This window comes from Lytechinus variegatus, chromosome 4 (genome assembly GCF_018143015.1).
Source record: "Lytechinus variegatus isolate NC3 chromosome 4, Lvar_3.0, whole genome shotgun sequence".
Lineage (NCBI taxonomy): Eukaryota > Metazoa > Echinodermata > Echinoidea > Temnopleuroida > Toxopneustidae > Lytechinus > Lytechinus variegatus.
Window position 1 is genome coordinate 27,419,702 of NC_054743.1, and position 27,408 is coordinate 27,447,109.

The 27,408-nt window shown below is 38.1% G+C and overlaps 1 protein-coding gene across 1 annotated transcript; it reads right to left on the reverse strand.

Annotated features, from left to right (window-relative positions):
• Positions 1-132: 132 nt before the first annotated feature.
• LOC121413742 (tubulin alpha-3 chain-like) lies at positions 133-27,069 on the reverse strand. The gene is made up of 4 exons (XM_041606668.1): positions 26,862-27,069; positions 6,248-6,482; positions 1,520-1,668; positions 133-1,119 (listed from the first exon to the last, which is right to left on the reverse strand). The coding sequence occupies exons 1-4, from the start codon at positions 26,862-26,864 to the stop codon at positions 133-135; spliced, it is 1,374 nt and encodes a 457-aa protein (XP_041462602.1). The 5' UTR covers positions 26,865-27,069.
• Between the last annotated feature and the right edge of the window lie 339 nt (positions 27,070-27,408).

A 27,408-nucleotide genomic window follows, 5' to 3' on the forward strand; every position in this document is an offset into this window, starting at 1 on the left:
TCATAAAAACAAAGTTTACTCCAAAAGCCTGACGAAACAAAGTCTCAGTGAATGTTTTCAGGTACAAGATGAAATTATTATTCTTAGCTCAAATTAGAGTTTCAGTTCTTCTTTAAATTAAAGTTCGTGAAGTTAGTACTCGTCTTGTTCATCTTCGTCGGCTGCGTCATCGTCGGCAGAGTCAACACCAACTTCTTCGTAGTCCTTCTCGAGAGCAGCCAAATCCTCACGAGCCTCAGAGAACTCCCCTTCCTCCATACCCTCTCCGACGTACCAATGGACGAAGGCACGCTTGGCGTACATCAGATCGAACTTGTGGTCGAGACGGGCCCAGGCTTCAGCAATGGCTGTGGTGTTGCTCAACATGCAGACAGCACGTTGGACCTTTGCCAAGTCGCCACCGGGTACGACTGTAGGTGGTTGGTAGTTGATACCGACCTTGAAGCCAGTGGGGCACCAATCGACGAACTGGATAGTACGTTTGGTCTTAATGGTAGCGATGGCAGCATTGACATCCTTGGGGACGACATCACCACGGTACAGGAGACAGCAGGCCATGTACTTGCCATGACGCGGGTCACATTTCACCATCTGGTTGACGGGTTCGAACAGAGAGTTAGTGATCTCGGCAACGCTCAGTTGCTCGTGGTAGGCCTTCTCAGCAGAGATTACAGGGGCATACGTAGCCAGTGGGAAATGAATCCTTGGGTAGGGAACCAAGTTGGTCTGGAACTCTGTTAGGTCAACGTTGAGGGCGCCGTCAAATCGAAGCGATGCGGTTATGGATGAAACAATCTGGCCGATCAGACGATTCAGGTTAGTGTAGGTGGGACGCTCAATGTCGAGGTTTCGACGGCAGATATCGTAGATGGCCTCGTTGTCGACCATGAAGGCACAATCAGAGTGCTCAAGGGTGGTGTGGGTGGTGAGAACAGAATTATAGGGCTCCACCACGGCAGTAGATACCTGGGGCGCGGGGTAAATGGCGAATTCCAACTTGGATTTCTTTCCGTAATCGACGGAGAGACGCTCCATAAGAAGAGAGGAGAATCCTGAGCCGGTGCCACCACCGAAGCTGTGGAAGATAAGGAATCCCTGAAGACCTGTACATTGGTCAGCCTGGAAAAAAAAGAACGATGTCTTAAGTCATCCCTGTTACTAAATTTCATTCCCCAACATATCATTTTAAATATGTTCTACGGATGTACTCTTTCGCAGTTTCATTCCGACTGTGATGTGACTTTCCATCCCCTTCCACAACACTTTTTAATTTCCTTAACAAGAGTCATAAACAAAAAAAAATAAATAACTATCATATTCTGAAAGTTAAGTTGCTTCCCACTACAGATTTACTTGAGAGACAAACGTCTAAGGCCAAAGGACCCAGAAGCTCTCCTCAAGGACATCTGGAAGCAATTTCTTCATGTTTGTATTGTGATTTAAAAAGAAAACATACCATTAAAATCGATTTGAAAAGCACATCGTTATAAAAGAGACTGAATTTCTGATCATTTCTCACCAATTTCCTGATCTTATCCAAGACCTGGTCGACGATCTCCTTGCCGACAGTGTAGTGACCACGGGCGTAGTTGTTGGCAGCATCCTCCTTGCCGGTGATCAGCTGCTCGGGGTGGAAGAGCTGACGGTAGGTACCGGTACGAACCTCATCTAGAAGATGGAGAGTAAATGTAAAGATGGACGCGTGGTTAGGGTGGGTGGTTAGGATGGTATTTGACTCATGAATAACGTGTGCTAACTCCTATCGTCACGTACCATTCCTTTTTGTCACTATAGATAAGCTTTGTTACCAGCATGCTTTTTGTCACTCATAAGTAAACTTTTTAGGATATGGCTCCTTCTTTTGTTATTTTATTATACCCCTTCATTCTCTCAATTCATGCCTTAGACTTATGATGGCTTTCATTTTTTACATGAAAGATGTTCACCTCTCCTTGACATTCTCATTATAGGCATATGGAGGAACAATCAACGTCACCATTCTTCTTCTATCTTCGACTTTCCTTCTTCTTTCTCTCCCCATCCCTCTCTCTCCCTCTCTCTCTCTCTCTCTCTTCTTCCCTCCATGTTCCTATATCATTCTCGTACACATCATCCTCTATCTATCCATCTCTCTCAGTAAACATATCATCCAACAGAGTCATCACTTATCGGTCATTAAACACTTCATCGCGTGAGACGTGTTTATGGCACAACGCACGGCGCTATCAATTGACAATCATGTCATTCATGAAGTCGACAAATCATTGACGTTTTTATTTCAAGGAGAACATGAGTCAGCTGGTATAGCACGTGACGACGATTGTGAGTAACATGGTCGTCAACGTTGGTTTGGTTGACGTGGAGGAGGGTTAGATTTCTATGGAGAGCCCCTCAAACGAATGTAATCCATCACGACATTTGTGCAAATAAGAAACTTTGGGAGGGTGAAGATTTGAGACGGGGGAGTACGAAAGAGATGAAATGAGGCGAAAAAGTTGAGAGCACGAGTGCTTGTCGGATGGAGACACATCAGAAAAGACAGACCAGACATAGGGCCCTTACACAACAAGTTTAAGTTCAAGTTTATTCAAACCAATCAATCAAGCGATATATCACAAAGTTTGATAAACAGAAATATAACGTTTGGGAACGCAAAAATGCAGAGCTTAACATGTGAAAAGGGTCCCCAAAAGTATGTTCTGAGCAGAGTGGAGTGTGGAAAGAGAATGAGAGAGGTAACAGATGTATACAGAGTCTGACGGGAATGTGAAGATGGTTGTAGAGTTACATTCGAGAGACAAATAAGGAATCGACCCGGTAAAAGAAAATGATTTTGAGGGAGACGCGGGGAGGGTGTATTACAAAATGTGAACCCCCCACCCGCCTACCCTCTAGTTTTCATTTCTGAACATTTTATCTATTTCTATTTTACCATATGTATTTCCATTCTCTTATAGTCAGCGCGCTATCATGGTTAACTTCAATTAATAATGTTGGCGTCCGCAAACACTATGTAGACGAAACGAAAATTGCCTTTATCACTTTGACCATGATGACGACGTGTTATCAACTTTCTGTAAGCAGAATTCCAAATTGGCAAAATATAATTAGCTTTGCCGTACTGGAGTTAGATTCTTACTAAACTATGGAATTAAAAACAAAATGAGAGGGAAAGGCAACTGCATGTAAGAAAGCAAGGGGCAGAAGAAAAGATAAGACAGCAAGAGAACATTAGGGGAAGTATTGAAATGGTCACAACAAGATGAGGCAAGGGCGTAATACTATTATAGATGTGAGCAGGGGCGATATAGGGACATGGAATGTCTGCAGCGTGGCTCAATTGTACCACTATTTACGTGCAACAGTAAATAGAGAAAACTTTATGTTACAGCCAAAGAAAACGCTATTAAGATAAGTTTGTAATGACGTGGCGCCGCGTTTGCCTGGTTGCCTGAAAGCTTATTTAGGGGATTGGAGAGGGGGCCGAGAAATTACGCCATGATGGACAAAACAGAACAAAGGATAGGTGAAAACAAGGAAAATAGAGTTGATACTGAAAGATGATGTATATAATTGATAAATGATTCGAATATGTTCTTGAGACAGAATGAACAATGAAGAATGTGATAGGCCTAGACACTAATAGCCTCTCTCCGAAACCATGGAATCCTCTCCTTGAAAAAGGAGGCTTTGCTAGCTCACTTTTCAAGACCGACGCCCCTATAATGGCTGACGCCGAATATTATATGGAATAAGAGCTCTGGAATATCTTTCAACCCCTCATGTTGCATTATCGCGGGAATTCGGTCGCAATATATTAGATTGCATGGTAAGATTCGTTATGAATTAGGATCTCGATAAATGCCTTCTTCAATTACGAGGATGTAAACAGAAGTTACCCTCTGAAACCCATCCCGATTGCACTTGTCACCGCGATATCATTCATCAATGGTTTTCATCTGATGGGTGGTGCAGGATGGTGTCTTGGGTTTTCGAAAGAGTTTATTCGTTATCTTTCTGTTATAAATGACTAGGAGCTATTTTTTGACAGTTTAAGATATGGTGGTAACCGAGGTATAGGATAGAGTGGATGAGTAAAAATAATGTCACTACAACTCAACTGGGAAATATTGTACCTCATTCACCCTGCGCCGTCACCAGCATTCTACCCCCCCCCTCTCTCTGCCTTTACCCCAACTCATAAAAATATTTCTTCAAAACAAATTCACTTCAAGTTTCCTATATATATATGAGACTTCATTATTTTCCTGATAAACAAAGGATACAAAGCTCTAGAACAGATCGAGACAGACGAGGAAGGAAAAAGTTATGAAATACTGTCTGAAGAAAAATGAAATGGGACAAAGAAATGGCAAGAACAAAGAAATCATAAACAAAATGAAAGAGAACTGAGAAGTAAACGTAACCAAACAGTCGCGAGTTGAGAGCCCTGTTTTCACGCTGTTTTCTCCCCAAGCCCCCAAAGTATTACTCGTACAAAGTATGATAAATCCTTGTGGAATGATTGGAATGTTGCCGGTCGAGATGAAGGATCGACGCGACCCGAGGAGACGCACTATTGCCCGCAGACGACATCCCAGTTTTATTTTGTTACGAACGATTATCCCCGTGGCACGCGCCGAGCATCAATTATCAATTTGCATTTCCGATGTAATGCGGAGCTGTCAAGTGCCATAAATTCGAATTGGTTGTCGGGCCCTGCCTTGATGAATGAAGCTTCGGTAGCCCCCTCAACATGTCAAAGAAAGTTCGTGATGGAACTTGGTGTATATTACATCACATCTGGAGTCGCAGTTAACATGGTCAATAGTGTCTGAATTCGCAATGAGGACTTTGCACCAGACCCGCAGTCCCGCAATAAATACTAGTAGTCCGCACCGCAAGCATAGCAGAGCGGCGCTTCTTTTACGATTAGGGATGGCGCTGGTCTGGTTCTTACCAGCGTCAAAATAACACCGGTCTGGCGCTGGCTATTTTAGCACGCGGCATTCATAAGCTCAACATTTTACGACTTAGCCCGGACCAGCGAGCTGCTAAAAGTGGTATGAGATGCAAGGTATGGATCATGATACCGAACAAGTAACGACATGACGATACTCTAGATATAAAACAAAATGCAATACTATTTCAAAAATACCAGTCAGAGTTTTTCTGGAGTTTCGAGTCACATGAAGTCACATCTTTTTGTGATTCAGTTCTAGTCAATTTTGATCAGATTCGGGTCATTAGCCAAATTCTATATCTATTTCCAACAAGTTTGACAAATGTTTAGACCATATCGTTTGCGATCTGACTGTAGTTCCCGTTCAAAGCAACTCCCTTTATCACCACTGTCATATTTATATCGGCGGTGGTTATAGGACGGTCGCTATATGAGAACGGTACAGAAATGACGTTCTCATCTGTCCTCATAACTATCCTTATAACTACCATCAGCATTTCGAAAACCCCCTAATACCACTATCACATCTATATTGACGTCCTTTTCGTAACGTTCTCATACCGATTGTCCGTATAACTACCGTCCTCTTTTCGAAAACTCCCCACTTTCACCATTGTTCTCATCTATATCGACGTCTTTTTCTTATCGTTCTATTACCGTCCGCCCTTATATAACTACCGCCAACGAAATCTCCCCCATTATCTCCACTGTTCTCATTTATATTGACGTCATTTTCTCATCGTTCTCTTACCGCCCGCTCTTTATACCGATTTCTTTAAAAAAATACTATTGTTACCACTGTTCGTACTGTTCTCTTACATAACTACCGGTTTCGTTTCGTATTCACTATTATCGCTGATGCTGTTATCGACATTGATTTCCTATTCTGAACGTTCTCACACCGACCGTTCTTTTTACTACCGTCCACAAAACTGTACAACCACCTTCCTTGTTTAAAAAAAACCCTCACAATTCTCATCACCATATCTACCATTACTGCACGAGTCTAGCACCACCATCTTCACCACCAACAAATTCGTCATCACCTCCATTATTCTTAAATGTGCCAACCAACATCCCCAATGCCACAATGGTATATGAAAGGTACAACTTCACCATTTTAAAGGTGCATGTCTGCACCCCACGTTCTAGAAAGGTGCAAAATTGCACCTTTAACGTTTTATTCAGTTGATTTCAGTGGCAATGGCCATTGCCTAAGATGCAAAGCTGTACCATTTTTTTCCTCTTAAAATTTTGAGTCATTATCAAAATAGGTGGCCTTACCGATGACGGTCGGCTCGAGATCGACGAAGATGGCACGAGGAACATGCTTTCCTGATCCCGTCTCGCTGAAGAAGGTATTGAAGGCCTCATCGGTCGACTTTGAGGTGGAGGAGGAGTTATTCCCATTTGGAAGATATCCATCGGGCTGGATGCCGTGCTCAAGACAGTACAGCTCCCAGCAGGCATTGCCGATCTGACATCCGGCTTGGCCAACGTGGACAGAGATACATTCACGCTATTTGTAAGAAAGAGGGGGGGGGGGTATAAGAAAAATATGAGATGTTAGATAATTGGAATCTAAAAAGTTATTTCCAGAATTTGAAGAAATAGGGCAAAAATAGGAACCATGGTAATTTTTGTTTCATTCAGTGATTAATCTTCTCGATAATTTGTTACTTTATGTGATTATTCATTTTTATAATCGATGTTTCGGTATAGGCCTACATCATTACAGGTCATAAATGTAGTCTCAAAATTCGATACAATGGGCGGGGGGTATCACTTTGTATACACGCTTTTTATTCTACAATGGTAAGCATTTTTTTCACAAAATGATACTATGACATTAGAATATCTCGTAATAAAACATGTCATATTACGAGATATTTCAATGTCATAGTATCCTTTTGTGAAATAAAGTACTTATCATTGTAGAATAAAAAGCCTGCATACAAATTGATAAAAACAAAACTGCTAATTGTATCGAATTTTGTGACTTCGTGTGTTTGGAAGTCGAATTTGACGGAGATATTCTTTACATGACTACGGGGGGGGGGAGTCAGACAGCAAAAAAACAATACGAAGTGATGCAGTGCTGACCTGTCACTGTGAGTGTCGGATAGCAAAAAAAATCTTACCGGATTTCCAACTTTCATAGCTGAAAACAAAGTGGTATATATCACCGGAAAATGATATGAAAATAAGACGAGCAATCCTCAACTTTTGCTTGAAGGTATTGACTCTATCACCCTCAACTATAATCAGCGACATTCAATCGCGACCGGATGCTAACATAATCGTTTATACTTCCTCAATAATTTCAAGAGTAATAATTAATCAAGGAGCGGTTGCTTCAGCATCTCTATAAATGTGAACTCAAACATAGGTCGGTGATTATCCTCAGTAAATATATATAATGGCAGCCAAACAGCTTTCCAACACACCTCGAATCGCAGCATGAAAATAAATGAAGAGAACTTGGAAAGTTTCATATCTATACAAGGGTTGTTTTCGAGCGCAATATTTTATATTGACGAAATCGGTCTCCTCCAGTAAGCTACCAATCTGGGTCGTGCATGAGACCCCCCCCCCCATCCTCTCGTTTCCGTGAAGGGTGTTGGGGTGAGAGCAGGTGTAAGGCTTCAGCGAGCAGAGATTTAGGTGGGAGAGGGTACATAGTAGATAATATAAACATATATGGGTATATGATTATCCGTGTGATAATATATATCCTATATATTATATAATTATATCTTCTTTAGATATGAACTGACCCTTTTGATTCCATTGGAAGATTTCCAATTTCAGATTTTGCATAGCAGTCTATATGGGAGAGGGTCGCCTACCCCGCCCTAACAGACCGAAATCCCATGAAATCGCCGCATCATCGGGGGGTGGGGGTGGGTGGGAGGAGGTAGCGGTGGTTCATTAACATTCGACAAGACAAGTTGTCTGATTTGACAACTTAATTTTAAGGAAAAAGATCCGAGTGTTGCTGTCATATTAAACACACAAATTGAAAATGAAAGTGGCAAAATTCAGCCTTCACTTGGCATTTGATAGGACACGAAATCAAAGCGAGGACATTATTTTTTTTTGTGGATTCCGATGACGATTCTTTTTTGTCAACGTATAGGAGCTTCGTAGCTAATAACATGCCCAAATTCGCCCCACCCCTTCGGCTCTCACTGAATTTCAACGATTGGAATAAAGGGCATAGTTCACCGACCATAACGCCCAATTACTTGGAGAAAGGCCCCAGGTGGGCCCTTGATCTCGCCTCACACCCCATGGTGTCGAAACCATTTGCACTTCCGAAACACGAAAAATAAATGTAGGGCAACCGTGGGATTAGAAGAAAATTTGATTGAAGCCGTCAACAAATCTTGTGAAATGTTGTCCATCAAGTTTTGACAGGCTTTACAACTTTTCTTTTTTTTCTTTTTCAAGATTTGTTTATTTCTCAACTCATTCCATACATAAGTATCACATGCACAGATACATCATAATTGAAAAATAGCATACTTTCAAACAAATTTAAATAAATGGTTCATGTTGTATACAAAATATTCCAATTTTTCGATGCACATTCATCAAATTACGTTTAAAAGCAATAATTCTCTGGGTTGTTTCAATTTTTTCCAAACCAAGCATAAAATGAGTAAAATTGGGTTTGATATTCCTGTATTTACATGAATAAATGAAATATTTTGCAAACAACACGATAATAGTGGTAAGATGAAAATTATTGAGGGTTATATCTCCAAAACAAATTTCAATGTCACTGAATTGTGTACTTGATATACTTGGCCTTCATCCACTCGTGAACTTCGTTCCAAAATGAAATTACATATTCACATCTCAGAAATAGATGAGCAATTGTTTGAACGTGACTTTCACAGAAATTACATAAAGGAAAATCTTTGACTCCAATTTCAAATAAACAATCTTGTGTTAAAATTCTTCTGTAAATAAATTTGAATTGGAAGTTTCGAAGTGTATTAGCAATTGATGATTATGTAAAAAAGCGAGAGTTCCAAATAGGAGAGTCTGACAAATTATCACTCAAATTCTTATTTTGTTTCTTATAAATTTGACATGTTTTTTTATAGTACTTTTCCCGCCATAAACATTCGAGGCCGATCTAAGAAATATTAAACTTGAAACATTGAATGTTGATATATTAATTTCTCTTCTAACATTTCGTCATGCGCCCAATTTTATAGGTGATGACTTTTTTTCTTCCATTTGTTCTTCTTCGCTTGTAAAATTTATCGTTAAACGAAATGCCCTTTATTTTCAATTGATTTTTTTTTCTGCATGTTTAATGAATTAATTTATTTCTTCATTAATTTATTAATTGATTTATCTATTCGTTTATTTGTTTATTAATCTTCCACTTGCCATATTTTTTCGGACAAAATCGCACCCAGTAAAAGTCAGACTCTGGATCTGCGCCTGAAATCAAATGTTATTTCATCAAAAATGTTAAACGAGCCTTGTTATCTCCAGTGGCATACTGACGTTATTTTGTTGTTGTTTTTTTACTTGTACTCATGAGAGTAGAACTCAAGAATTAATAAAAGGCAAAACAAAATTTAAAAACTCAAGAAACAAACGGTGTGCAAATTGTGTGCAAACTTATGGCGATATTAGCCGGTGCTATATGTTATTAAAATGGGGATATAGCATCATCGTTATCATCATCATCAATGATAATAATGGAAGTCAGATGAAACGTTACTAAGATATTATGAACATGGTCTGGAGAATCCCATGTTGACATCAATATAGGTCACTTGCTTCAAAATTTTTCTTGTTCTATAGAATGCCCAATTAAAACCATAGAGCTATTACAGTTTTTATATAGCTCCATGCATGATTAAAACTGTTTCTTGGTTGTACACGCAGGGGGTCATCAGCTGGAATCGAATAGCCTTATAATTGGCGGAACGCGCCACGGTGTGACCAGGTGTAGCAGAAATAGGGTCTACAACAGCGAACAGTTGTGCCACTTTTGACACATTATTGTGACAAACAACAAATTACACGTGTGGGGCTGAGCTGGTGGAAGAAACTGGCGGGATGTATATAATGTCTCTAAAGCTAGATTTATCTTCATGGTACTTTTCTCACTCCTATATTCAAAGAGCTTTGTGATCAAAGTGGTTTTCAGGTATTTAAAATGAAGGTTCCTGTTGTTTTTCTGGTCATATTAATACTTTTATACGATGGGGTGTATATATAGAAATTGATAATAAAAAAATACGCAGGGTGAAAGCCCTAATGATAATCGAATGATAATTTGTTCAGCTTTATGTCATTTATGATCATCAAGAGCCATTTTTTAGGGATGTGATATAACAAATACTCATTGTTCTCTCTTTCCTTGATATATTTTCCACACGTTTTCATGCCCTCCCCGCTAACCCTTCCCTTCTAAAAAAATAAGAAAAAAAGAACTTCCATTTGTCTAAACATTTTTTTTCATTAAAACCCAGACATGATCATGATGATGAAGCAACTGAGGAGTGCATGTGCAAGGCGCATTTTGAGAAGCAATAATTATGGGGGAGTCATGTGTTGAACTTGAATTAAACTAATTATGTCGAGATATCTGACCTCATACTTCCTCAATTTGATTATTTCTTTGTATTTGACCTATTTAATTGCAATAATATTACAATACATTAACGATTGATCACATCTCATCCCTATAACATACTTATTATTGTGATATGTGGTCACCTTGATTAGTGTGAAGTTCTGTGAACTGGTATAGTGTGAATTTCGTCTGCAAAACTCGGTAAAATAATCATAGTAATGTAGAGCAAAGGGTAGTGTAACGCTACTGCTTTCGTTAAATAGATATATATGATTTATCTCAATACCCTCGCCTGTATATTCGTTGACAATTTTAACTTATATACTTCCATTGCTTATGTTGTTTTTGTATGATGTATAGGCCTATTTTCTTGAGAAATGTAAACGGGTTCGTGTTTCTGGTTAGAGATTTATTAACGGATGAAAGGACAAAGACAGCACCGTCGAGCAAAAATGAATTTCATCGGAAAATGCCGCAGCAGATTTTCATCATACACGCTACATTTCATCACATATCGCTATTATTTCTTGTGTATTAAAGTTTTGGATATACAATATTTTTGGATCCATATTTCGACATATAGTCCAGTGTATAGTGTGCGTTTGTTTAATCAACGCTTACCTGTATACATTCTCTGCCCCCCCCCCCCCACCGAGAACATTCAAGCAATGAGATATTTCACAGATGCCATTAGCTATTTCAAAATGTTGACGATGGAAACATATTAAACATGGTCGATAGAAAATGCCCGATATACATGCATGCCAATGCAAAAGTTATCATTTTAGTCAGCCAGACTCAGCCTATATTACCTGTTAAAACATCAGTAACGTGCACACCAATGAATGCACAATTTATGAGTGCAAAAATAACATGGACATTATCATGATAAGACTCAATGTACAAGGAGGTGGTATGGAAAACTGCCAATTGGAAATGATTTGATTTCCTGATCATAAGCTATAATAAGAGAATACTTTATGTTTCAAGTTACACGACTGCTGAATTACATGAACACTTATTTTCAAAGATATTCATCGCAGAGGCGGCGGCGGGTTGTTTTTCGGAAGGGGTGGCAGCTTTTCCCTAGCTATCAAAAATGCATTATTAAGATATACGACTCATTATTGTGATATCGCACTTATGATTATGATTTTATTTGAAAACCAATTAAAGGGGAAAATAGGTAAATGGAAAAGAAGAGGGCATAATAGAGTCATTTCTTTGCCCCCTCCCCCTCCCCGGCCAGCACCACCACCGCCATCACCACCATACCCGGATAATAATCTGTCTGCTTGAAATTATTTCCTGATATGATAAAAAAAAAAATTCATGACTTTACCAAATGTGAGATTCAGCGACTGCAATATGAATTAACTTGATCCCCTCATTAATTGCTAATCCTGCATTTGTACGTTGTAAATAATTGTATGACTGAATATATTATTGACAATTTTGTGAAAAATCGAAGAAAACAAACGTTTATTTGAATTCGAATTGAATAGAATTTGTGGGCTTTCGATATCATAACATTTATCAAGCCTGATTTCTTACTGAGTCAACATCCCTCAAAACTTGTTTCAATATCGCAAATTATTAGGAATAGGTATTTAAGGCGAAATGGGCCAAAACTCTTCGTTGTTCTTTTTATCCACAGACTCCCCTGTTCTTTAATATTACATCAAGGTAAATGTATTCATCAGGGGAATCGTAAGTTTGAAGAGGTCCGGGAAGAGGTGAAAGTGCTCAGTGACGTGTTGAAGCAGTAAGGTGAAGAGTTATGATATCAGACAGTCTGACCCATGTGGCGTATATTATAGCTCAAAGGGGCAAGCAACCATCCAGTATATTAAAGGAGTAAAAGGTGGTATAGAAATAGTCATAGTCATTCCCATTTCCAAACATTTTTTTACTGCAGCGTAATTCTGAAACCATCAACTCCAAACAATGTCACAACCGTTTTCCGAAAAAGGAACAAACCCTGCAAATCTGGGACAAAAAGACAAAGAAAGCGAGAAAATTAGTTATACATCGGCCCCCTTTTCATTTAAACATTTTTTTTTCATTTATTCTATTTTTTCGATTCGTCATTGATAATTGTTTTCCTTTTCTATTCTTTATTCATTATGTTTATTTGAGAATATTACATTCCAAAGCCTATTTTAAGTAACACCACCAAGTCCACCACCACCATTATGATTATGACCATGGTGCACTGTGCCCCTCGATTGCAGATTACACATTTATGAAGAAATGACCTCACCCCGAATAGCTCCCCCTCTAGATAACAGTACCCCCTAAATTGCTGATCACCTGACATTGACTAATGAAGATCGCATATGTGGAATGATTTCATTCCCTGAGTCAGGTGAAGAGTCACCGTGAATGAACATGATGATGTGTTAGCGGTGATGACATCCCATTGGTATCTGAATAACATGAACAGATTAAGTGATGACCGTGTTTACAAATATGATTAAAATGTTGTGGTTGATGATGACGATGACGATAATGATGACGAAGGAGGTCAAGATTATGTTTGTAATGGTGATGACGATGTTATTACGAAGCAGAGAGATCTTTATAAAAAAAAATCATGATGAGTGTGCCCTCTGCAAATGCATTAGGAAACACCAAACCAAGAAGAAAACGCCAAAAGAAAATGAAATAGGTTATGTCATTCTCAGTGATTTCATTTTTTTGTTTTTTTCCCTGGGGGCAACCTAGCTCTCTCCCATAGGCCCTTTGCATAGGCCTCTACACAAAATTAAAATTACCGATTACCACCAATGGGTATTATCATTTAGGACAAATCCTCCCCAACAAAAAGTTGATTTGAATAAAAAGAGAAAATCCAACAAGCACTACACTGAAAATCTCATTAAAAACGGATGTAAAATAAGAAAGTTATGACATTTTTAAGTTTCGCTTAATTTCACAAAATAGGTAAATGTCCATCCCAGTCGGTATGCAAACGAGGGAAATGATGGCATCACTCACTCACTATTTCTTTTGTATTTTATTATATAAAATATGAAAGATTCTAATTTTCTCCTCATTGTCCTGTGAAACAAAGTTTTATTTTGCCCTGAACATGTGGAATTACTATTGTCTAACATTTTATGGTTCAGTCCAGTTGGTCCTTTTTGTCAAATCTGTGAAAATTGAAATATTGTATAATTCAAACAATAAAAAACTAAAGAAAGAGTGAGTGAGGGACATCATCGATTCTCTCACTTGCATGTGACTGAATTGTGCAATAACTATTTTGTGAAAAATAAGCGAGACTTTAAAATGTCATAACTTTCTTATTTTTCATCCGATTTTGATGAAATTTTCAGCATTACGCTTTTCTGATTTTTCTCTATTGATTCAAATCAAAATTTTTCTAAAGTGGACTTGACCTTTAAGAAATTAAATTAGGTTAAACGCTGAGATATTAAAGGTATGTTGTTAGGCAAATTTTGTAGAACATTATTTGGAAACAGTGGTGTGTCTCAATGTTATCAAGCCCACATGCCCTTTATTTTTAATAACAAGTGGAATGCCTCTGGCCGTCTCACCTGCATCACGCGGTTCAATATAGCAGCAGTGCTGACTTTGAATACTACTCTAACTCGCACAAGATGTTCAGTGATACATGGTTACTCTTATGTCCACTTTTTATGAACTAGACCAATAAACTTACAGAGATATGATGGTTATTCAACAAAAAACCCCAACAGATACACCCCATTCGGCCAAAGTTCATTGACCTTTGACCTTGGTCATGTGACCTGAAATGCGCACAGGATGTTCAGTGATACTTGATTACTCTATTGTCCAAGTTTAACGAACTAGACCAATAAACTTTCAAAGTTATGATGGTAATTCAACAGATACCCCCATTCGGCCAAAGTTCATTGACCCTAAATGACCTTTGACCTTAATCATGAGACCTGAAACTTGCACAAAATGTTCAGTGATGCTTGATTACTATTATGTCCAAGTTTCATGAATCAGATCCATAAACTTTCAAAGTTATGATGGGAATTCAACAGATACCCACAATTCGGCCAAAGTTCATTGACCCTAAATGACCTTTGACCTTGGTCATGTGACATAAAATCTATGAGGATGTTCAGTAATACTTGATTAACCTTATGGCCAAGTTTTATTAACTAGGTCCATATACTTTCTAAGTTATGATGTCATTTCAAAAACTTAACCTCAGGTTAAGATTTGATGTTGACGCCGCCGCCGCCGCCGTCGGAAAAGCGGCGCCTATAGTCTCACTCTGCTTCGCAGGTGAGACAAAAAACGAAATGTTAAGATAAAATATGAATGTTAATGATGTTGCTGCTCTTATTCTCCTGGTAAAGGAAATAGAGATCTCATAATAGAGCCCGTATTTCGTACAAATTGTATTGAAAGTGAAATAAGGTTATATAGAGACAGAGGCAATTAATAAACCACTATCTTACGTGTCATTAATCGAAACATTATCATGCTGGTAGTAAGGCTTTTAACTTTACTATTGAGGTAACTTCATCATCCAATGTAACTTCCATGGAATCCTTGATTCCAATTGACTATAAAAAATATTTTGCAAAAGTGCTCCATGAGGGCAATATGTGTCCAACCAACATTGGGCATTTTTATTTATCCAGTGTAATGAAAATTTTGCCCATTCTCAATTGCTGCTTATTTTTTAAACCTTACTGGACAATATGCTTCCCGCATTGGGTAAAAAATTGGGTGGACACATAATTACCCTCGTGGTGCAAAAATTTTACCCAATATTTTTTACAGTATAGACTTCAAAACCATGGTAATTTCTCTTAACATGTTAAATGGTAGATTTACTATATATATCATGATAATAGTGACTTTGATATAACCACAACCATGACAATAATGACCCTGCATGGTTAAGATTGAAATATTCTCGAAATAAAATGTATAGGCCTCGACGGATAGTACGTAGAAAGATCACGATTGATGGTGTTACACTCAGTGTCTATAGTCTTCTCTTAATCATATATTGGGAGTTATCAGGGCAATTATTAATACTTTCGGTGCACTGGCTTGGGGCACCCCCCCCCAAAAAAAAAATCAATGTTCCTCGACCAAGAAAAAGAAGGAAAAAAGAAAGTAAAAATTGTAACATGTGATGTTATTTTCTGGATATTATGTCAAAATCTATCAAAACGATGACATTTTAAAACGGTCAAAATTATCGGGAATGAAAGAGGTTGAGGAAGAAGAAGATAATTAGGAAAAAAGAAATAAAGAAAGAAAGAAAGAAAGAAAGACAGACAGAAAGAAAGAAAGAAAGAAAGAAAGAAAGACAGAAAGAAAGAAAGAAAGAAAGAAAGAAAGAAAGAAAAAGTGAAAGTTAAAATTATATAGAAGAAAAGAATTACTAGTTAAAAATAAGACGTAAACATGGAAATGGTCGGGTTGTGATTCACGCCAATCAAGTCCAAGCCTGGTGAACAGGCGCTGCATCCCTACGGAGGAAAGTACAAACCGCATCTCAGCATCTCACAGCGGGAGGGACTAACAAAATGTATTTGTGCGGAGGGTGTATCAGACACAGTCATTTTGGGTTTAGTTCACCAATGTTTTATAACTTGTTCTGTTTTTTAATAAACCCATCTTTTATCGTCAGGGTGAATTCCCCCTTTATGTAACTTGTGTCTTGTGGTTACAATGGCCAGACGTTTATTTCTTTTTGCGGAACTCTTTATACATCAATCACGGCAAACCACAAATAATAAATATATGAGAATATTACTCAAGACAATGTTAATGAATGTAATTTGCGACATAAAGAATGTGATGTTAGTAACACAAAAAAATACAAAAAATCGTACTTGTATAAGGTAGATTAAGGGTGTTTTTTGTAAGGAAGGTGAAAACATAAAAAAACCATAATTGATATTCAGCGACATAAATAAAGATACTTGTTTGAAATGGATCAAACTTTAGGAATAGATCATGGTAATATGATCATGCCAATGACAAATGAAAACCCATTATGTGCAGTGAATTTAGTATTTTTTCATTTTTGGGGTGTTTTTTTTTCAAGAAAAATCAAATCATATTCTTGATGTGTAATTGAATTCATGACGATTTAATAGGGCTTTAATCGCTTTAATGCGCTGTCATATTATAAGAGGGATAACGAAATAAAATAATTTAAGATTTCCTTTTTTGGATTCAATTTACATTGTGGATGACGTTTTTCTTTTTGTATTTGAACCGATACTTGAAGAGAGGCATGCACGTGTAAATAACATACCTCGGATACCGCACCAATATAATCTTGTGAATTCTGGGTAGTTTCCAAATGGGATTGAAACATCTTAAGTGAATGGAATAAGAGGATATGATTTCTCCCCACCCCCTCTCTCTCTTCTTCTTTTTTTCTCTCTTTCGCACTCCATCATCACCATCATCCTCTTTCCTCAGTGTTGATTGATGATGCGATTTCGCTGAGCCAAGTGCAGCGGTACACCCTGCCCATATTTGGAAGCAACGAAGAGTTATTACAACTAAGATATAAAAATAGTTCATGTGAGACCACATAAACAGCGTCAAGCGGCTTGAATTCCTTTTTATTCTCGCATCACTTTGTCTTTGTATCGTTCATTAAGTCAGATGGAAAATTCTTTATTCAAGCCCCGAGCCCCCCCCCCCCTCCTTCTATCTCTTTCATGCGCATTATTCTTATAACATGCAAGAAAACAGACAAACTTAAGCTGCCAAGATTATTTTAGACCAAAGATACTCGTGTATTTTCATTCATTTAGGATTTTATTCTCGCATGGTCAATCTTATGACGTCAAAGACTTTTACCTAGCCCTAAGCCCCAATTCTAAATGTACGCATGCTTTCATGTGTGTGTATTTACTATTACCAAACCTTCCAGACATTTCTCCTCGCTCCTCTCTCCCGCTCCCTGTTCATCCCCCTCCCCTCTTTCTCTTGATCTCTCACTGAAAACAAATCTATAGAGGCTTTTATTTATCGATGATTTCCCCTTTCCCTTTCATGAAATTTGTTCGCCTTTCATTATCCATAATTCACATTGCATTTTCACATACACGTTCCACTTATTGTTCAGAGGATGTAATTTTATATCTTATGCATTTCGTTATCTCAATTTAACAATGGACCTAGTATAGGTCCACGATTTAACACATGAAATTCCGTCTTCTTTTCAACAAAGTCCACGTTCCCGCCATCCCTTTCCCTTGAAGATTTTTCTCTATCTCATTATCATCACGTCGATCGTTCATGAGCACCAAATATCATTTTCGCGTTATTCTCACCACATAATCTCCCTTAAAACACCTTCCCGTTTCGTTCACCTTTCTCGTATTTGAAATCTCTTTCATGTTTTCACCCTTGGTTGCCCGATTTCAAGATCACTTTCCCGTGAAAGTTACCCATGCATCTGTTCATCTGGGCCCGGTAACACAAATCTTAGTAATTGATCGTGGGGCTGATTTCTACGATTGATGGCATTGACTGTTGTGTATGATCAATTGTAAATACTAGCTCTACGATTAATCGCTCAGCTTTGTGTAACGGGGGCCTGATCATTACGGTATAACATTCATGACATTGAATCCTATACTATACCGTCTGGGGATGGATCAATGATAAAACCGTATGTTCGGGTAAACAACGCCTCCTTCTAACATGACCAAACTTTAATGATTCATGATAATATTCTCTTGAATTAAGGACATAAAACCCCGTATACAATACAAGAGATACAGTACAATGATATACACAAAAGATTCATATAACAAAAATAACGAGTAGGCCTATAACAATTTATTTATCTTTCTTTTTGTCTATTCTCAATGTTCTCTGGAGTAAAACTTTAAATACCATAACTCTTTTAGAATTGATCTGCGTGGAGTGTAGCACCTCTCAAATTTCTGGTGCAATGGCAGGCAAGGTCATGGGCGTCGGCGCAGAAGATTATCCTTTGTTCATAGGGTTACCATCTATGTTGCGCCCCCCCCCAAAAAAAAAAAAAAGATAGATAGATAGATAAATACATAAATAGATAAATAAATGAATAGATATTAAATAATTAAGTGAATAAAAATAAAAATGATTCTCCGCTCTGCCGCCCATAAGCAATGCACTGTGGGTAACTCACTGATATCGTAATTCCTTCATCGTGGATATGAATGAAAATATAAGTTTTAAATAAACTCACTATAGTTGTTTAAACATGTATGAGAGCTATGCATGTATAGTTAGAGAAATCTTTGTGAATGGTTTGCAATAAGTGACTCATCAGGTATGAATGATCGTGTTCAAACAAAGATAAGACATTAGGAATACTCGTATTGGGTAGACGTAATGGGGCGACTAGGCGGCATAACTCTACAAGGGGGCATTAATTGGCGTGGGACAGGGGTCAGAGTGCCCCCCCCCGGCAGAATTTTGTTGACCTCTCTAATCTTTATTTTCGGAAATTTTTGCAAAACCGTGTACCAAAATGTAAATGTCCATCTGACTGTGATTGTTTCCGGATTATTTGCATGGTCACCCCCCCCCCCCCCCCCCATTTTCAAAACCGTTCCGCGGTCCCTGATAAACTGATAAAGGTGATTTACAAAAACACAAAACATCAAACATATAATTTAAGTATAATTATATTCCACATTCATTCTTCTGTTGGGTCATATAGGCCTATCCTCTAGTCATGCTAGTAGGTCTATAAGAAACTAAAACCGCAGCAATCAGATCATGACTGTGATACATTCAGTACTCTTTGCACAAGTGCATGTCTAGGAAGTTTAACCTCAAGATCGTTTTCTCAGTTTTCCAGACAAGTCCACAGTTTCACACTAGAGGCATATCAAGGATTTGATATAACCGAAGGGATGGGACGGATTTAATTTAAGGAAAGATGTAGCAAAGGCAAACTGGGGCATCGAGGTCTCTTTTTCCTCATTAAGTTAAAATTTCATATTAGAATATAGTGTGTTATATAATGGCCTATGTACATCATCAAAGTGATAGTTTACCTAATCATATTCATATGGTTTTTTTTTCAGATCGGAGACAGATGAAAGGGAGTCTAAAAAACCCATAAGCATGTTTAGGTATATACTTGATTATATAGAACAGCATAGGCAGATAAGGTCAATTTTTTTTTGCCCACTCCATATCCCTCTTACCCCTCCCCTCCGAAAATCGTCCTGAAAAAAATACTTTAAACGAGGATCCAAGGGCAGGCAACTGGAACACTTTAAACGCAGATTTTGTGCAAATTAAAGTCCCAAATCTAGTTTAAACAGGGATTTCATTAATGATGTTTTTGATAATCTACCCGCGAAAAACCACCCCTTCCCGCGTTTCCTTTATCGCGGATGCTGTCCGCTGTCCCATGACAGTGACCCCCCCCCCCTCGGACCCCTCCCCCATTTCCGCACATCCAATCCCACCTATATAACGTGTAGTCCTATATACTCTGTTTACTGCCCGAGACATAGACTCTTCCTCGAACAGTTTTAGTGTTTGATGAAATGAAATTGTTGTGTGGTTTGGTGGTTTAGACAATTATTAAGGGGAAACCGGCATGTTTATGAAATAATTAATTACCAAGCGAAACTAACACTCGATGCTCACTTGTCTTGTTTGTTATTTCTCTTTCGCGTTAATTTGTGTTGTCTCGAATTCACAGTAAATGGATCAATCTTTAGATGGCTAATACAATGTTTCCTCCTCTTTGATTCTTTTACTTTACCTTTTTTTTTACTACACATGTCCCTCTGAGAAGACCTTAATCCGTCGGCCCTCTGGTTGCGTGCTTACAAACATTCAAGCTTTCTTAGCAATCAGGTAAAAAATCACCAACACCATCACACGGTTGGAATATCATGGAAATACTGTATCATGTTTTAATTCATTGATGTTTTGAAATAAAGTTAGGAGGATCAGACATGCCCCCCCCCCTCAAAAAGAAAATACATTAAATATACGAGAGAAATATTACAAGATGAAAAGTCAACATTTGGCTTGTTGGGGTTCATTTTGGGGTTATTAATTTTCATCATGACTTGTCACTGAGTCCAGCGCCATAATAAGGCTGCGATGAATGCAAGGAATGCTCCCCAGGGAGTGGAAATTGTGCACTTTTCGTGCGGGATTGAAATGAATCCAATGACCGGGGTAGTAATATGCTGTAACGCGCTTTGAGCCATTCTGGGAAAAGCGCTTTATAAAAATTGGCTATTATTATTATTATATAACGATTTGAGCTACGTTCATTACTTACATGTTTTTTTTTTCTTTAAGGAATTCAAGTTCAAAGCATATTCTGTCCTTTTGATTTCGTGAGTGTTTCGTATTGTCATATAGGCCGAGTATGAAGTGAGCCTATATCATGCTCATAGGCCTATACAATGTCAATGGGTCTATAGTGTACCTGCACTTTTATGTCAAGACAGAGGCGAATCCAGAGGGGCCGAGGCAGGGAAGAATTTGCCCCTATTATTTCCCTTTTTTTAAAGTATATAGAAAAGGGATGGGAAGGGGAGTGTGAAATGAGGAAGAATGGTATAAAAAGATGTATAAAATGGGTATTTAAAATGTCTGGGCCATCTAACCGACTCTATATATACCCGATAATTCGATTAAGGAAAAAGTCACCGTATATCAGTGTCAACATCATATTCTTCTCTTTCACATCCACCTCTGTGCGTATAATTTGTATTGTTTTGTTGTTGTTTTTTTTCTTCCGATTATAGAGAGAGGTCCGTTTCCCGTGCACCTATACCTCTATATACTGGGGTGTTAACCCGGCGGTGTTAAATCTGACACCATTTGGTGTACTAGAAGACCACACCCTGAGGTGTTAAAATTACACCAGAGAAATTGAACATAATCTCACCAAGCTAAATAGTGGTTAAATAGTAAGAACCAATTAAATGTGTTCACACTAAAACTGCACACGGTAAATTTTTACCCAATTTTGGGTGAAAGGGAAATGCGCATGTTTGCTGGGTATTTTTTGTACCTCATATTGGACAAAATGCATGTTTTTAAGGGTATTGCGTAAAATATATACAAAATATTTGCTATCTATTTACCCAACCAACATGCATGTTCCCAGTTTTACCTCTAAAAAAAAACTTTTTTAGAGGTGTTGTAATAGCACCCATTGGTGTTGAAGCAACATTGTAAATTTAAAAGCGATACACCGGTTGGCATCAAAGTTTTTGCTGTGTACTAATCAGATGGATGGTGATCAGGGCTCTGTCTTACATAGAGTTACGATCGATCCAATCAATCGGAGCTCTATGGAAATCCATCATTGTCATAATTTCTTCTACAGGAAATTTGCAAAATGTCCTTTGTAATCAAACAGGAACACACAAAATTGCCAAGAAATCAATTAATTTATGGATATACATATTATCAAGAACAAATTTTGAAAAAAAACATGCATTTTATGTTGACTTTGCTGGCTTTCAATAGTTACAATTATTGATCGGATCAATCACAACTCTTTGTAAGACGGGCCCCAGATCTGTCTGCTGCATGATTGTGATTATCATGCTATATAACGATCTGGAACAGCAACACGCGTTAATTGTTTATCATGTCTGACAGTGATAACATCTTGAAACCACGTCGACTCTAATCTCACAGACATGTTGACCTTAGGTGAGGTCATTTAAGAGCAAATGGGTGAAACTGAATGGAAATCATCCTTTATCAATTATTAGGATTTATAAATTACATTACAATTACCCTGGACCTAGACCTACATGCTCTATGGTTTCATTCGTTGTCTTGAATTATAAAAAAACCCTGAGAACATCAAGTTCATATTCACTCTTAAAACATCATTTCTAACGCAGTTTGGTAGAAGAGGTTAGTGATGAAAGATAAACTGTATAGAGTCTAAAACGAATAATACTTTAAATTTATAGAGCGATTCATATTATGTTTTACAGTCTGGAATCGATGGGATAAAGGTAGCTTTTAATGAAGGTTGATACAGAATTCGGTATATATTGGAATTATATACCGAATTCTGTATCAACCTTCATTAAAAGCTACCTTTATCCCATCGTCTATATGCCATATAAGACCTTACATTGGAATAAAACATGACTGTCAATTAAAGGGGCAAATGAAAACTGTCAATGCGTGGAATCATTCCACGTGTAAAATCAATTGGGCGAGACGATACTCTGACTCACTCGACCTGCCGCGACCCATCGCTAACTTTATCAGATTTTGTCGCATTGTGTATAAATGGGTATATTCAAAATAGGAGATGGACTTAAATGAAGGAGTATCCCCCCCCCCACACTCACATATTTGTTTTCTTCATATTTCTAATTGGGGCTTGATCAGGAACAGACCTGCAATAATAAAGATAATCAAATGATGACCATTAGGCATGTTATATAGGAGCTATAGGATTAGGTTTTATATTTGTGGGTTAACCATCTCCTTCCCTCCTCCTCCTCCCCTTCCCCACCCCAACCTCCTTCTATTTTCCTTTTAAAATCTCCTTTATCTTCCCTCTCCCTTACTACCTCTCCCTCCCTCTCTAGCCACTCTCTATTTCCCTCTCCTTTTCTCTTCTATCATCCAACCCCCTTCTCATCTGCAGTTTTACACCATTCGCATAAACCATTCTCTTGGGAGAACCCGAAGGAATACAATGATCCTCCCAACCAGAGGTACCGTCGTATTCAGACAAGAGGCAATATTGAGAAGTGTACATTCATGATGCGGTGGGCCGAAATTTGCATAGAAGTTGGAGAAAGCATAGACTTCGCGATTTCGACATCAGTTTATAACCAGTACATAATAGAGTGACTCACTGCATTACGTCTCTGTGTGATGAGATTGGAATGTTGAAAGCATTCGTGAATTGCCGTCAGTGAGTTCTAGAATATGAGGGTGAATCTGTCAACCCCCCCCCCCCCCGAAAAAGGAGCAAAAATATGCAAGAGAGAGAAGGGAGTGTTGCAGAAAGTACTGCCCTTTGAAGAAAAAAGGAGAACGAAATGATAAAAAAAGATTTAAAAAACCCACCGCCCCTTCCAATTAATGGATGAATTTGCACTTTTTAAAGGGCTGTGACTCTCTATCCCTTTAAAAACAAATCACAGTCCTTTATATTTCTTTATTACATCATTACCTTAATAGTTTCCGTTTATAATAAAGCATTAACATCCTTTCATTTCTTTAATTTCATTTTATTGATTACTCAAGATGTTTTATGTGTTTTTTTTTTGGGGGGTGGAGATGTGCTTTTTTCAGAACGACCGTAAAGTGACCACTTAGATGGGATGGAAAGTCTATATGCAGGCTTTTAATTTCTTTTTAATTTTAATCATCTTAAACTTTTTTAACTTTAACTAGGCATATAGGTATTCAACTTTTCTCTTTATACCTTCCATTTTCGCTCACCCATCCACAACCTCCCCCCTCCATCCCACAGCCCTGTGAGAAAACATTACAGTTATGTTAGTCATTTCGTGTCCAACTCATACATCATTCAAAAGCAACACGTTTTCATCGCATTCGAATCAAACCAAAGACCACATTCATTCATTATTCCAATCGCAGACTCTCACATTCATGCGCCCAAGGCTTTAATCAATAGATACTCTAGACGCCGGATTTGGAGAAGCAGAAGGACGTTAATAACACACACACAAGTGAATCTTAACTCCCTTTTGGCGTTTATGAGATGGCACATGAGTTGAATCCTCGATGACTCAAATATGATAATGGGAATAAATTTTGTTCATGATGAATCTGTAAATTCACTAAACTGCTGTTGTTTCTAAAAGGGGGATGGGGCAGTTTGTGACAATAAGTGTTTTAATTTCACTCATTCTTTCAAATAAACATTTATTTGCTTCCATTTTTCATCAAATATATTTTTCCAATATGAATCATACAAAATCATTTCATAAAAGCTCCCTTCATTAATAACCTATTTGCTATAAGTATTACACTAATCAATGATTTAGGGAGAGGTGAAAATGAGGAAATATATTAACATTCTGCAGATATTGAGATGCTATACTGATTACGGGCGAAGCCAAGAGCACGTCTATCTTTGAAAATAAATTTTGATACTGCAGTTTTACAATCGTCAGCAGAGTATAACATTAAATTTAAATTGACATCTCATGCTTAATAATATTTATAAAAAAAAAAGCGTATTGAAAACAAACCAGAGGGGCAGATTTTTTCTCTCTCTCGTGCCAAAAACTGAACATACCACCAATATATTTGTAATAGAATAATTATAATCCGGTTAATGATAAACAGATTAGGGTATTTTGACCAACGCAACACTTGATCCAATTGTGTATATATCATGCATATGGAGAGTGGTATGCCCCCCCCCATGGTATAGCCTATCCGCTAAGGAAAATCGAACCCCTTTCAGTTAAGTCCCCATGATATCTTTAAAAAAAAATACGCAAAATATCATGAAATAAGATCATACTATGAACCATTTTCCGGAAAATGTCCCTCCAACATTTTTTGGGGAAGCCCCCCCCCCCTCAATTTTACCGAACCCTTTATTCGCCCCGAAATCGAATTGTGTATATACTGAGGTCTGTATCAAACCATACTTAAGGGGAAAAGCGTCAATATTTGGATATTTATAATCCTGTTATATATAAACAGATCACATAACAAGCCAATAAGGCAGGGTAGCTGTCCCAGTGCACTATTCAGGATTATATTTCTCATCCCATTCAGAGGTTGGTCGACGAAACTGAATACGAGTTTTCTTTGAGCGTGCATGTTCGTTTTTATTTCCGCATCTCTTGAAGTTTACGACTTCACTGCCTGCAGCGGCAAGGGGGCACGTTCCCTACTCAATCCCAGTAAAAATAGTGTTACTTTTTTTATATCCTGTCTGTGTGTCCATCTCTCTCTTTACCTCCGCCCCCCCCCCCCCTCTCTCCTTTCATTGATTCTGTTCACATACATGATATTCCACATAGACATATGATCTATCTTTCTTTTCATCTCTCTCTCTCTCCTTCGATTTCTCTCTCACACGCTGCATACCCTGACATTCACCCCCCCCCCCCGGTCCATCATCTTAAATCTTTCATACACACTCACGCAAACACGTTGTCGATTATGAACTATTCACAAGGTAATACAGTACTAGATGCTGTTATAAAACAATTTTGCTGGTATAAGAAAAGTTATATTTTTCAATAAAAAAATACGACTCATATAAAGTCGGGGCCCCGCCCCCAACAATGTAAGTGTCTCTATTGCTGGATCAACGCTACTTATCTCGTTGCTACTTCCTCCTAGTGCAAATTGCAAGCATAGAACGTCTATTATAAGTGGCCGTTAGATTTAGGCCTTTAAACGCACACCTATCGGACCGGGTGCTCAACTCCATTTCAAGAGGGGTCGTGGAAAGGCCCTCGACGATCCTCATACCTTTTTTCAACAAAATGTGTACAAAAAAGCAAAAATAATTACTTTTGATGTGAGTGTGCTTTGCGTGCCCCCCCCCCCCCACACACACACTCATAGCCTACACCTTCAAAATATTACCGCGGTCCCTATTCAACACTAAAATGGTGAAATTGATAACACTGAAATTTGATTGAATGTATATTTTTCATAATATTTTGCAAGCATTCAGCAAGTTAACACGCTGTTGCCATGAGCATCTTCTCTTGATCTACATTTCAGGTCTACTGAATATTTCTTTTTATTACCATTGCGAAGAAATCAGTGAACACGTCCCATTTGGAAACTGAAGATCAGCACTAAATGAGCTACAAATCATGCAGCCATGCAGCAACTCCTTTATACCACCCCGTCCCTTTCCCCCTCTGTCTCCATCTCTCGCCCCCCCCCCCTCCCCCCTCATTCATCCCTTACATATATATTTCTCCTTATCTCAAATAATTTTCCAGTCTTATGCAGTCAGGGGCCCGTTGCAGAAAGAGTTGCAATCAATCGCAACTCTAAAAATCTTGCGAAACTTGATTTTCAACCAATCAACAGCGCGCATTTGGGACTTGCGATTGATTTTTTGACTTGCGTTTAAGCGCAACTCTTTCTGTAGTCTCATCGCCCTCCTTATACCATAAATAATTTTCATTACTTTTTTACAATTTCGTTTTGGTATAGAAAGACATATTGGTCATCAAAAGTTTGCAAAAAAATCACATATGATTGAAGGCACACTAATTGCAATTGATCATGAAAATCAGAAGATAGATTCAACAAAATTAATAAAGCACTTACCATTATTGCAGATATTCAAGGCAAAGTTGTTTGACAAAAAATTAAAAAAGGTCGTTATTAATCGATAAAGTGCACCCGGATCGCTTCGCTTGATGGAGTCCCACTTAAACAGGTCTTTGAAAAATATAATCGAAACTTTTGCTGAGAAAGATTTGCTCTCTAGCTTCTTTTCCGTGGCTGTTTCAAAGTACTGCGACGGAAGGCGAAGGAATGAAACATTTCCAACTCGGATAATCGTTTTTATACCATCAGACCGCTCCTTACTTCAAATGAACAGCAAGAAACTCAATGCACTATAGCGCCATCACGCGCCGACTATAGTCAAATGTTTTAAAGGGAAAGAACGTTCACGAGGGGAAGATGCTATAATGTTTTACCAGTATAAATTGTAACTCCAAAGAGAACTTAAAATTTGAAAACAAATTCGATTTTAGAAGTGAGCAAATCTAAAAGAAAAGAGAACATTTACGGGCAGCATTGCACTGAGTTATACGATTAAGTACTTTCTTCTCTCTAATTTATTTTCCCTCATTTTTTCCATTTTAGT